This window comes from Gorilla gorilla, chromosome 7 (genome assembly GCF_029281585.2).
Source record: "Gorilla gorilla gorilla isolate KB3781 chromosome 7, NHGRI_mGorGor1-v2.1_pri, whole genome shotgun sequence".
Taxonomy (NCBI): Eukaryota; Metazoa; Chordata; class Mammalia; order Primates; family Hominidae; genus Gorilla; species Gorilla gorilla.
The window spans coordinates 41,759,284-41,772,286 of NC_073231.2; the positions used below are offsets into that span (position 1 = coordinate 41,759,284).

Consider the following 13,003-nt stretch of genomic DNA (forward strand, 5'->3'; position numbering starts at 1 on the left):
GACTCATTTCAAAGCCTTGCAGTGGAGTGGGCAGGGTGGGTGCATCAGGAAGCCTTGAACTTCTAGGTCAGTGGTTCTAAAGTGGTGGGGGTGCAGGTGGGTGGAAGAAAGGTATCAGAGTCATGCAGAAAGTTATTTTAAGAGAGAGTGTTTGTGTATGAATGTATCTATGTGGGGGGTGGGTAGAGGGTGGGTGCTGTAAAAACTTTCCAAGAATTCTGATAAACACCTGTCTTTCTCCTGACTGAAAGTCATCTCCCTACAGATGAGCAAGTAAGAACCATAGGCATGGTATTGGGGGTTAAGATCTAGGAGGTGGGATGGTTCTGGTAGATGACAAAGACTAGGAAGTGGGCTACTCGAGTGGAATGGAGTTGAAAACGATTAGAATAAAGGCCAGGAAAGAGAGAAGCTGGAGTCCTGGGTTTGTCCACTGCGGGATGACTGAGGCATAGAATTTCTCGTTTATCACCTGCAGCACTCTCTAGCACAAAGTACATAGTGTGAATTCAATAAATACTCTTAATAGACTGTGTACATTTCAGAAAAATGTGTTACTTTTAATTATCAATTATGTGAGCATGCAACATTGCTAAATACAAAAGTCATACAAGCTCACAAATGACTTCAGAGACTGCCACTCTTGTAATTAAAGAACAATTTAGGGTCTATTAAGACATCATAAATCATAGATCCTTTCCTATTTTCACTTGATGACTACACATTTTCTCCCTACTACTACTACTACTACAGGTTTCACTTAGAAGCTTTGCTGCCCGGCAGTTACATTTCTTTATCCATTATTGTTTCCCTGAAGAGAAATAGCAGTATCATTCATCTTCTAAAATGGTGCATTACCACTGCATCTAAGTAAGAATCAAGTATAGGGCATTTACCATTGGCTGTTCTGGGAGTATTATCTAAGAATTGGATTTCAATGTCTGTTATTTATTGGAAAAATATTTCTATGAATTTATGATAATATGTTGGCATAGGATGATTACAATTGATAAAAGGTAAATTTAACAATTTCATGCTTGTTGCAAATAAGTCAAAAAGCCAAAGTCCCCATGTTTGTTGGTAATTAAACAAAATGAGTAGCATGAAACATAAAAAATATGAATCATGCTGTGTTTACAGACCACATGCCAGAAAAATATCTTCTGGGAAATATACCCCCCAAATAAGACATAATTGAATTTCTTTTTTTTAAAAAAGATATACTTTATGTGACCTACTCATATCTGTGTTATTACCCATCCAGGGAGCCTTGAGAAAGGCAATTTCTCCTTCTGGGATTCAGTTTCCTTCTGTAAAATATGGAAGCTGAAGAAGTTCATCTCTAAAAGCTCCCTTACAGCTCTGCAGTTGGCTCTAATTTTATGACATGTGCACTGGGAAGCTCCTTGGTGACAAACATGGGTTCAAATCCTCAGTTCATCACTTACTAGCTTTTTAAGCTTCTAAAGGTTATATTTTATTGAGTGCTTATATTTTATTCTGTGAAACTGGATAAAAATACCACTCTAATAGAATTGTTTGAGGATCAAATGGGAGAATACGAGCTGCAAAGCCATTAGCATAAGAATAGTTGGTTAATAGGCATCCAATGCCTGTTACTAAACCCAAGGCCCTGGTTTCCTACCCTTTCCTTCTCTCCTTAAAAATTCAGATCCATGTGTATTCTTGACTTGCAAATAAAGGAAACTAAAATAAAATTTGAAAGATGCCATGAATAAGCAAAATGTATAGGATGTGGACATTTTGGAAAATTAATTTTTATCTCCCTAGCTTGGGAATGCCTTTGGGTTTGAATATAGCAGACAAAGCAGTAGTAAGAAGTCAAACTAAATCCAAAGCTCCATATGACTTTGCAATTTAGCACTATTTATATATTTAAAGACAAGCATGGCACCACATGCATTAATAATAGTATGTCACATAGGAATATAAACCCTCCACATAGACTCAGCACTGGTTCTAAACTTTTCAAAATCACATAAAATCAGTTTGGAATTTCACAACCTTAAGAAAGAAGAGAAGTTTAAATTCACAAGAAACCTATTAAAATATTAAATGAGGATACTGAAAACTGACTGTAGGGGTTTGATGGTTTAAACAGTTTACCAGGGATTGCCTAAAATAACCCTAGGAACCTCTTTTCTCACTTGTGAGTCTATTAATAGGTGATGTGTTTGAATTTTACTGGGCATTTTGGCCCCTGATGGATTAGACAGAAGGAAGCATTCTAAAATTTAATCTTTCCTCTTTCTGCTCTCGGAAAGGCTCACATTATTAATTTTTTTTCTAGTAATATCTGATTGAGTACTAAATGCAACCCATGCCCTTATTCCAGTCAGTTGAAATGCCCTGTAGAAGGAGAAGTGAGCAGACTTACCTTTTATCCTGTATGTAATTACATAGAAGGGCTGAGTTTCTGGCACAACCACACAAATTACCTATTGAAATGCTGCTCTACCTACTTCACGTGGAAAGGTATCTAAGCCCTCAAGGACAGCTAAGTGGGCTCGTTATTGTAAAGGGACTCCCATTGTCTGCTATTTGTCCAGTAATTCATGAACCATTGGCATATTACTGGTTCCTTATTTATTACCACTGACAAATGATTTCATAATACTGACCAGAGGGATTACACAGCTCACAAAAACTTTCCATATAAGAAGCACGATGTTAAAACACAGCAGAGGCCATCAAACACAGTATTAATGAGAATTTTGTTAGCTTCTAATGATAATCATTATTGTATCAGAATGCAATTCACACTAATTATTAGTAAAAGTTTACAAACATTAAAAAGTGCATAATAACATTTGGATCTGAGAGGGCTGAAAAAAGACATGAAAACACAACACCAGGGCTTTACTTTTGTGATTGGTGTCCACATGATTGCAAGGAGATTACTTTCTCCACCTGATTCAGCTTAGTGAAGATAAGTTGTCCTCCAAATTTAAATAGTATCATACAGCATTGTGAGAAATTTGATTCCATAGAACAAAATATTTCCAGTCCTTAGTATGATCTTGGCTTTTCTTTTCTACCTTTCCAATTGTCCAAAATTCCCATAAATTAAAATATATATATATATTATGTGGGAGAAGTTCTCCACTTGAGAATAAAACAAATTTGACAGATTGAATTCCAGTCTGTGCAGACACCAAACAGACTGAATTCAGGTGATATTCACATTAATGGATATTTTCAAATGTCTCTATAATAAAGCAATGGAGTCTTCATGAATCTGTTAGACTTAATCAACTCATCAACATACAATAAGCAAGGGGAAAGACTGTGTTTTAAAAAAGGGTGTTCTATCCTGTGTACACCACCACAGTACGGAAAACTAAAATAAAAAGACAGCCCTTTTAAAAATGAGTGGTATAAAAATTCACAGTAATGTACATCATTTTGTTTTTCATAAGCAATCAGAGAAGGGGGCAGTGCTGAGCATATATATTGTACAATACAAAACAGTGTAAATAACACAGCAGTAACACACAGATACGTAATGCTAAAAACAGTGCTTTCTGGATCTTTCTTTTACTGGGTGAACACTTGAGCCAGAGATATTTAAACTCTGGGGTTCAATCAACCCTTCGCAATTAGACACAATTAAATCCTCTGACATTGTGAGGGGCCAGATGCTACAGGAAGAATCATCATCTAGGTCGGTGCTACTCTCTATAAGCATTTCGTCATATGATCAAGTGAAAGGATCCATACAAAAATGACGCCCAAACACAAGCCACATGATTTCAACCATTGCTAATGACAGAGGTAGGGAAAAGTCTGCCTGCAGCCACAGCCTCTGCCCTCGTTTTTAACATGATAATGAGCAGGTTCCTGCAATGCAGCACAGCCATTTTCTTTTTCCTCTTTTCACTCATGGAAACAAATGCATTCCAGATACTCCTGGAGATTTGAGACATTTTCAGGTGTGGTCGAGGGTCAAAGTGGGGTGTTAGCTTTCAGATTTTGCTGCTTCTCCCTGGGCTTCCCCACTTTGTTCTGTAGAACTTCGTTGTGCATCTTCTTCACCTTCTGCAAAAGAAAAATGAAAACAGAATAAAGGCAAAATAAAAATGATTGCTTTTATTTACCAACTCTCAATATGTCATATTGGTAACTTCAGAAATACTAAAGAGGCCTGAAACCCTCGAAGGAACAAGTATATTTTCTTGGTAGTCAGTTCACCACTAAGAAAACAGCTTAAGTTTTCAAGGACTGATTAATTCTGTGAACTTGGGACAGCATGGCTCAAAAACAAAATAATATTCAAATTTTCAGAGTAGTTAGTGATCAGCTAAGCTTTGGATAAATAGCTCAGAAATCTCAAGGCCAGGTCATGTCACTTAGATATAGTTTCACAGGTTGCAGAAATCAGAAATGTCTTTAAGTAGAAATCAGAAGTGGGAGCATGTTTACCTTTTTATGCCTGATTGTCTTATTTGAAGAAATATTTTAAAACTGCATTTTCTCCTTTTTATAGCACTTGATGATAACCCAGCTAATTTCTCAGAGGTTCTATTAGTTCAAAGTAAAAGCAATAGTTGAAAATGAAAGGACACTATGTCAGCTGGCCAGTCCCTTGTCAAATAGTTACAATGGCCTCTGGTCTGCCCTTAGAGAACATGTGCACAATTCCAATAAAACCACCCTCATAACTGCACCCTCAGTAGCAATCTTAGCCAGTGGTATGGCAAACATTTCAATGCTTTCACTCCATATTAGGTCACTTTATATAAGTGCAAGCTGTTGGCAATTCTAGACTCAGATTCAAATATCTGCATGCGATATTTTGTTATCAGGCAGCCAGTATGGCTTGGCAAACAAAATGTTTTCAGGTGTTGCAATAATATAAACAAATCAATATTTGCTAAGGGTTTGTTATCATAATTCAAATAAAAGCAGGTAAGTCGGATGGCCTATTCTTTGGACCATAATGTTATAAGGCAGTTTCTCCTCTACTCTTAGCAAGTACACACAAAGCACCTCACCATACTCCAACAGCATTAAATTTTTAGGGAAATTAAAACCAATTCTTCTACATAAAAATATTTTCTTCTAAAGCAGTACCAAGGGTATGACCAGACATTATATATAATTTTCATGCACTATTTTATTGTGAGAGGCTCGCATGATGTGCAGATGGCCTGGTTCTGAGATGTGTAAATTAAGCATGCAACAAGAACTTGGTAAACAGGAGAAGCTTTTGGTAATCAAAGAAATGAAGTCAAATTAGGGCATATGTAAGACAGTAGAATATTTCAGGATGAAAGTGATTGTATAAATACAAGATGAGGAACTTGACTCCCATGGGGCTTGGGACCCTCTAGATGTCTGGGGACACTTCTCAGGGCTTAGCATTATGCTGAAAACATAGAGACTGTTGCTAAATAGATGCTTGTTAACAAATAAAGGTAAACACGAAGCAACAATATTGTTGAGTATAAACTAAAATGAAGCTGAAACATTTACGAATTACAAAAAAAATCCTCACAATTCTTAGTGACGTTGAATTTGTCATTATATATTTGCCATTTTTTCTATTTTAGATCTTCATATTATACAGTTATTAGTTTTTTGTACTTAGAATAAACAAAGTTATTGCTTTGTATACTGTTCCTGGTTTTGGACTTTATAATTTTAAGAAAAACAGAAAATGTTGCAAGAGCCTAGTGAATTGCAATTAACATGCAAAAATATTTAGAAAAGAAGACATTTGGAAGTATAAAGATAATTTAAATTATTTTAAATTATTTAAGTGTAAAATAATGCATATGAAATTTTTTTATTTATATTTATTAATATTACATTTTAATTTATTATTTAAATAATTTATAATAATTTAATATGTTTTCAGGAAAATAAAACAGTCTTACGGCTAACAATTCTCAACTTCAGGAAAAATAGAAAAAGAAGAAATTAAATTGTACTATGAATAAAAATGTCCTAATATTAAGAGTGGCTAAAATTAATGCAGACTATTTAAAGTAGCATATTTGTATGAAAAATAAAATATAAATCTTATGCAAGACTGCAGCAAAAATATATTTATCCATCTCATGTTATGAAATTGGAATAATTCCCCATACAGTCTTTCTCAGAGCTGTTCTGGGAAGTAACTACTGGTAGCAATAACAGCACAACAATGAAACCTAAGATTTATACAGGTCTACATATTCCAAAGTGGTGGTGTTAAAGTTTTATTATTAATCTGAATTTGAAAAGACCAGTCTGGGAAATACTGAGCTTTAGCCATTGAATAAAATACCATCCTTATATATTTTAAAGAATGTTGCTAAGCCATTTCATTAATCTAGATATACATATTCTCTGACTCAGTTTTCTAATAATCTAAAGGTTTTACCTTAAAAATTCTAACAGCGAAGACATATTGAATAATTAAGAGTCAGAAACTGTGATAAGTGCTTTCCATGCACATAATATCAGGGTTTCCCTAATCATGAATTCTTTTTACTTTTAAAGGTTATTTTTACACAAGTCTTCTCAGGGAAACACATTCAGCTTTGATATCTGCAAAAGCTATGGGTGGAGGAACTATCAGGGGACTTATTCTAATACTCAGAAGTAAAACTGTCAAGTTTTTTAATCCATCAAACTCGTTTTTCTTTTTCATTAATGAAGATAGACTCCTTGGGTAAGAATTCAAGGCCCAGTAAGGAGACAAATTTTTCACAAACCCATTCTAACTGGAATTGGAAACCAAAGACCCTTTTACCTAAGACTTACTAACGTAACAGATCATTTTACTTCCATTCTTAATAAAATTAGCCCTGGAGACTCTTTTTTACTAAAATTGTTCTTAGAATTGAAGTCTATCAGAATTACCTGTGAATCTTGTTAAATATCTACCTAGTAAATGTTAGAGGTGGCTGATATTGTCAAAGGTAGGAGCTCCAACTTTGTTAAATACTGTACATGAGCATTTTCAGCTTTTATAGAAATTAGGATTTAAAAAAACACACCATGTGTTTTATTGATTGCATTAATAAAATCAGATTAAGGACTCTGCATTTGAGTGGGAAGCCTTCTAAACAGACATCATTGAAAATAGAGCAGGAGTGATTAAGAGATTAGTCTCAGACTTTCATCTCGCCTTAGATTGTTTAAAACTCTTTACATTAGATTACTTTCAAAGATGGCTTTTCGTACCTTAATCCCTCTTAGTAAAATGCCGCAAATCATTCCATGCTCATAGAGAAATGTGTGCCAGATGACTTACCTGTCTTGTTGATATCAAGACCTGCTAATTTCAAGGCTAATTCATTGCTGTTGCCACTTGCAGAGGAAACCAGGATATCATGTATTGCATTTCTTCTACCTGTTCTTCCTGAAGCAATAAAATCTGCATATGTAGTTTCCACATCAGTCATTGCTACCAAATATCCACATAGCAGGGACTACAAAAGAAAGGAAAATTAATAGGTGAATATAATGGTAGTCAATGCTAAACATTTAACAAAGACAGCTGTTAAACTACCGACCTAGTATATGAATGTGAAACAATTGTCCTGTTTACAGGTTCACAAAACAAGTAATGCCTTTTCTGGTCCTAAGTATTTAGATCAAAGGTCTGGGAACCTTTAATGTACATAATTAAATATGTACATTTTTACATATTTAAATGTAATATTTAATATTCATTTAATATATTAATATTAAATGTAATAATATTCATTTAATATTAGTATATTAATATTAAATGTAATAATAGTTATTATTAATAATTAACAATACATATTATTATGTATTTTTTACATAATCTACAGTATTATGTATTATATTTGTGTCCATTTGTACTCAGTTTTTAGCTACCACTTATAAGTGAGAACGTGCAGTGTTTGGTTTTCTGTTCCGGCATTAATTTATTTAGGATAATGGCCTTCAGCTCCATCCATGTTGCTGCAACAGACATGATCTCGTCCACTGTTGATGGGCATTTAGGTAGGATTATCAAGCCTGATAGTACATATTTAGGCTCTGAGGGTCATATGATCTCTATCCCAACTACTCAACTTTGTCCTTACAGTACAAAAGCAGCCATAGCCAATACGTAAAACAAATGTAATAAACAAACTTTATTAACAAAAATAGAGAATGGGCCAGATTTGGCCTGCATGCCATAGTTTGTTGACATTTAGTTTACATTATAAGATTATCTTTCTCTAATACCATTTTAGTCATTCTTCAACTACAGAGAGAACTTGAGATCAGGTGGGGGGTGTTAAGTAAAAAGTGGTTCATCCTAGGGGTAAGCACTAAGTGAGAGCATTGTCTGTACAGTCTGTTAATGAAATGGGCCAAAATTCAGTTTGCTTTTTATTACCACTATGCACCATGCACCAGCAATTCTAAATATTTTCAGTGATCAAATACCGCTTCTAGTCCAGAAAAACAGCTCCCCATGTTCCCCTTGATAAGTCATTACTTGAGAGGAGTAACAAACACTCTTGATTAAATCTTGGAAATAAAATGTCAAAAGGTACAAAAACTGATTACTCAAAACCCTTTCATTTCTATCATTAAAATGGCCATACTGCCCAAATTCACAGATTCAATGCTATTCCTATCAAACTACCAACGATATTTTCCACAGAATTAGAAAAAAAATTTTCTAAAATTCGTAAAGAACCAAAAAGAGTCCAAATGGCCAAAGCAACCCTAAGCAAAAAGAAAAAAGCCAGAAGCATCATGCTACCCAACCTTAAGCTATACTACAAGGCTATGGGAACCTAAAACAGCATGATACTGGTACAAAAACAGACACAGAGACCAATGAATCAGGTTAAAGAACCCAGAAATAAAGCCACACTTAAAGCTATCTGATCTTCAACAAAATTGACAAAAACAAGCAATGGGTAAAGGACTCTCTCTTCAATAAACGGTGCTAGGATAACTGGCTAGCCACATGTAGATTGAAGACTGGACCTTTTCCTTTTACCATGTACAAAAATCAACTCAAGGACTAAGTCAATTTCAATTGATTAAAGACTTAAAAGTAAAACGTAAAACTGTAAAAACTCTAGAAGAAAACATAGGGAATATCTTTCTGGACATAGGCCCTTGCAAATAATTTAAGTCAAAGACTCCAAAAAGAATTGCCACAAAAGCAAAAATTGACAAATGGGACATAATTAAACTAAAGAGCTTCTGCACAGCAAAAGAAACTATGAACAGAGTAAACAAACAAACCACAGAATGGTAGAAAATAGTCTCAAATTATGCATCTGACAAAATTCTAATATCCAGAACTGAAAAGGAGCTTAAATCAACAAGCGGTGGCTCACGCCTGTAATCCCAGCACTCTGGGAGGCCAAGGTGGGTGAATCACCTGGGGTCAGGAGTCTGAGACCAGCCTGACCAACATGGTGAAACCCCGTCTCTACTAAAAATACAAAAATTAGCTAGGCCTGGTGTTGGGTGCCTGTAATCCCAGCTACTCAGGAGGCTGAAACAGGAGAATCACTTGAACCCGGGAGGCGGAGGTCACAGTGAGGTGAGATCACGCCCACTGCACTCCAGCCTGGGCGGCGAGAGTGAAACTTTGTCTCAAAAAAATAAATAAATACAATTTTAAAAAAAGCCAAAAGCAAACAGCTCCATTAAAAATTGGGCAATGGATATGAACAGACACTTCTCAAAAGAAGACACACACGTGGCCAACAAGCATACGAAAAACTGGCCAACATCACTAATCATTAGAAAAATGCAAATCAAAACTACAATGAGATACCACCTCACACCAGTCAGAGTGGCTATTATTAATAAGTCAAAAATCAACAGATGCTGGTGAAGTTGCAGAGAAAAGGGAACACTTTTACACTACTGATGGGAATATAAACTAGTTCAGCCGCTGTGGAAAGCACTTTAAAGATTTCTCAGTGAACTAAGAACTACCATTAGACCCAGTGATCACATTACTGGGTATACATCCAAAGGAATATAAATCATTCTACCATAAAGACACATGCACATGTATGTTCATCACAGCACTTTTCACCATAACAAAGACACAGAATCCACCTAAATGCCCATCAACAGTGGACAAGATCATGTCTGTTGCAGCAACGTGGATGGAGCTGAAGGCCATTATCCTAAGTAAATTAATGCAGGAACAGAAAACCAAACACTGCATGTTCTCACTTATAAGTGGTAGCTAAAAACTGAGTACAAATGGACACAAAGAAGGGAAGAATAGACACCAGGGCCTATTTGAGGATGGAAGGTGGGAGGAGGGTGAGGATCAAAAAACTATAGGGTACTATGCTTATTACCTGGGTAATAAAATAATCTGTACAAACCCTCGAAATATGCAATTTATTCATGTAACAAACCTGCATATGTACCCCTTGAACCTAAAATAAAAGTTGGAAGGTAAAACAAACAAAAATAAACCAAAACCACCTCATTTGTAAAATTCTGAATCTGGAAATTCTCTCCCCTCGTCACAGCCACCTTTTCTTTTTCTTTTCCTCTTATACTCAATGAACCAATTCTTTATACTGATGCTGTCTTTAATTCCTTGAATCACTTTTTAGTTTCCTCTAGGTCCAGTCCTACGTGAATCAGTTACCCACTACTTTATGTAGTTTTTTTATTAGCATCAAGAAGTCCCTTTGATCTATTGTTATCTTTACTTTCGTACCTACACTTCACTGCTGGGAAAACACTATAGTATATTTTCTCTGATCTCAGTACTGGGTGGCTGAGTGTTACCAGAAAAAGTCACAAAATTGTGCCAATTGGCTCAACTAGAAATTTCTGGCTCTATTATTAGCATACACTTGGATGGAGTTGCTCAGAAATTCTTCTGTTCACCTCTAGTTGACTCTTCCTTATGCTGTTCTCTTTGGGAAGGATTCCAAACCCTTTCCAGTCTACACACCAGACACCACCTACCTTAAGAGATGACTCTGCATCTTCCTCTGAGAAGATACAGGACATCTGTTACAAATTCTCTAAAAATTCTTCCTTTCTCAAACAACATTTCTATGTGTAATCACCATTCTTTCTTTTTCGGATGAATTGACCTGCCTTTTTAAGACATGCTATTGATTTTATTTCCTTCCACCTCTAATGCCATTACCCACTGCTCATTAACATGACACATGTTGGAGAATATATTTTCCCTCATTTCTCTCCCTTGATATCCATGTCTAATCACTTGCCAGGTCATACTGATTTTTATTTGATGCCAGTCATATTTACTCCCCGTAAAACACAGGAAAAACATAGGAACATGCATATCAAACAAATGCTGAGTTTTTCTATTCCCTAAGTTTCTCCACGTCCCAACCTATCCAAAATGCTGCGGTGTTACCATTTTGCCTTTCTCAAAGGCCTTTCAAGCCTGCTGCACAGCCTATAGAACACATTCCGAATTTTTTAGCATTTCTTTTAAAGCCTTCCATGATCTGGAAAGGACTCACTTTTTTTTTTTTTTAACTTCAACCACTTGCTCTCATACATGGTATGTTTTAGAATAATGAGAAATATTTTTCCAGAGCTTCTCTGCTGCTGTGCTGGTTCAAGTCTGTTACTCCACCCGTAACAGTTTTTCCCCAACAAACTTTCTTGTTAAAGTAGATTTAGCCCTCAAAACTCAGTCAAACACCATCTTCTCTTTTACCTAATTTCCCTATCTCTTCAGGTAGCGATCTACAGGTTTGATTTGTACCCTACAGGGCACTTAAATTCTAACTAGAGCTATAGTTACTTCTCCTTCTCAATAGATTACTGCATTTTGTTAATATTTTAATCACATACAATTTCTAGCAGAGCTGTTTGCACATAGCCATTGTTAAATAAGAATATGTTAAATAGAACTGACCAATGAGGAAGAAATATATTAATCACTTTTTATCAGTGGCCACAGAAAACTTTCCTGCTTCCTGATTGTACTAAATTACTAAATCCTAAAAATTCATCTACTTCAGTCTAGAAGTTTTTATAGATGAAGAACCTGAGTACCAGATAATTCCAGTGATCTGCCCATATTCACATAGTTAATAAATTAATCTGCCCATAATCGCATAGTTAATGAATTAAGTACTTGGAACTTAAGTCTGCAAAGTTCCTGCCCATGCTTTTTACTTTACCAGGCAGCCTGTCTATGAGTAAGTCAGAGTTTGAATAAAGTTTTTGGAACTTGGAATAATTCAGTGTTATTAATTGTAAAGATAATTTCATTATATGCATTACCATTAACCAACACAGTATTCGGTTTCTGCATTACTTCAAAGGTTTAGAACTGAACACGCACATCAATCTAGCAAATACATCTTATAAATATTTAAGGAGAGGTGGAGTCACAAGAGATATTCAAGCTCTTTTCACAATGATTTTCACTCTTAGTCTCTTTCTATGGCTTTTAAAAACATAGGCTTAGGCCAGGCATGGTGGCTCATGCCTGTAATCCTAGCACTTTGGGAGGCCGAGGCAGGCTGATCAAGAGGTCAGGAGTTCGAAACCAGCCTGACCAACATGGTGAAACCTTGTCTCTACTAAAAATACAAAAATTAGCTGGGCGTAGTGGTGCACGCCTGTAATCTCAGCTACACAGGAGGTTGAGGCAGGAGAATCGCTTGAACCCGGGTGGCGGAGGTTGCAGTGAGCCAAGATCGGGTCACTGCATTTCAGCCTGGGTGACAGAGCGAGACTCCGTGTCAAACAAACAAACAGGCTTGAAAAAAGCACAAGTGCTATTATTTCTCATCTGATAACAATGCTCTAAAGTAGGAAAACAAATCCTCATTTTTCAGATGGAGAAAATAAGTCTCAGAGATTTTAAGTAACCACTAAATCATACATATTACCATGACTTAAACTATGGGTATATGTCTTTGGGTTTTGTGTAAAGGGCATTGTACTTTGCAGTAAAGGTCCCTGTTTTTTTGCCATTATCATTTCTAACTGCCATGATAATACATATCCTTGTAGGGGTTTATATCTAATTCTCCTT

The 13,003-nt window shown here is 35.7% G+C and overlaps 1 protein-coding gene across 4 annotated transcripts in view; it reads right to left on the reverse strand.

Annotated features, from left to right (window-relative positions):
* Positions 1 to 2,592: 2,592 nt before the first annotated feature.
* Positions 2,593 to 13,003, reverse strand: part of PKIA (cAMP-dependent protein kinase inhibitor alpha) — an 87,017-nt gene continuing 76,606 nt past the window's right edge. For 2 of the 4 annotated variants that reach the window (XM_004047176.5, XM_004047175.5), the window contains 2 exons: positions 7,265 to 7,442; positions 2,593 to 4,059 (listed from right to left, as the gene is read on the reverse strand). In XM_004047176.5, coding sequence (XP_004047224.1) covers positions 3,980 to 4,059; positions 7,265 to 7,415 — 231 coding nt within the window. In that variant the 5' untranslated portion in view covers positions 7,416 to 7,442 and the 3' untranslated portion in view covers positions 2,593 to 3,979. Of the gene's footprint in view, positions 4,060 to 7,264; positions 7,443 to 13,003 lie in introns of those variants that run through there. The other 2 variants (XM_063709203.1, XM_063709202.1) reach the window with 2 other exon arrangements.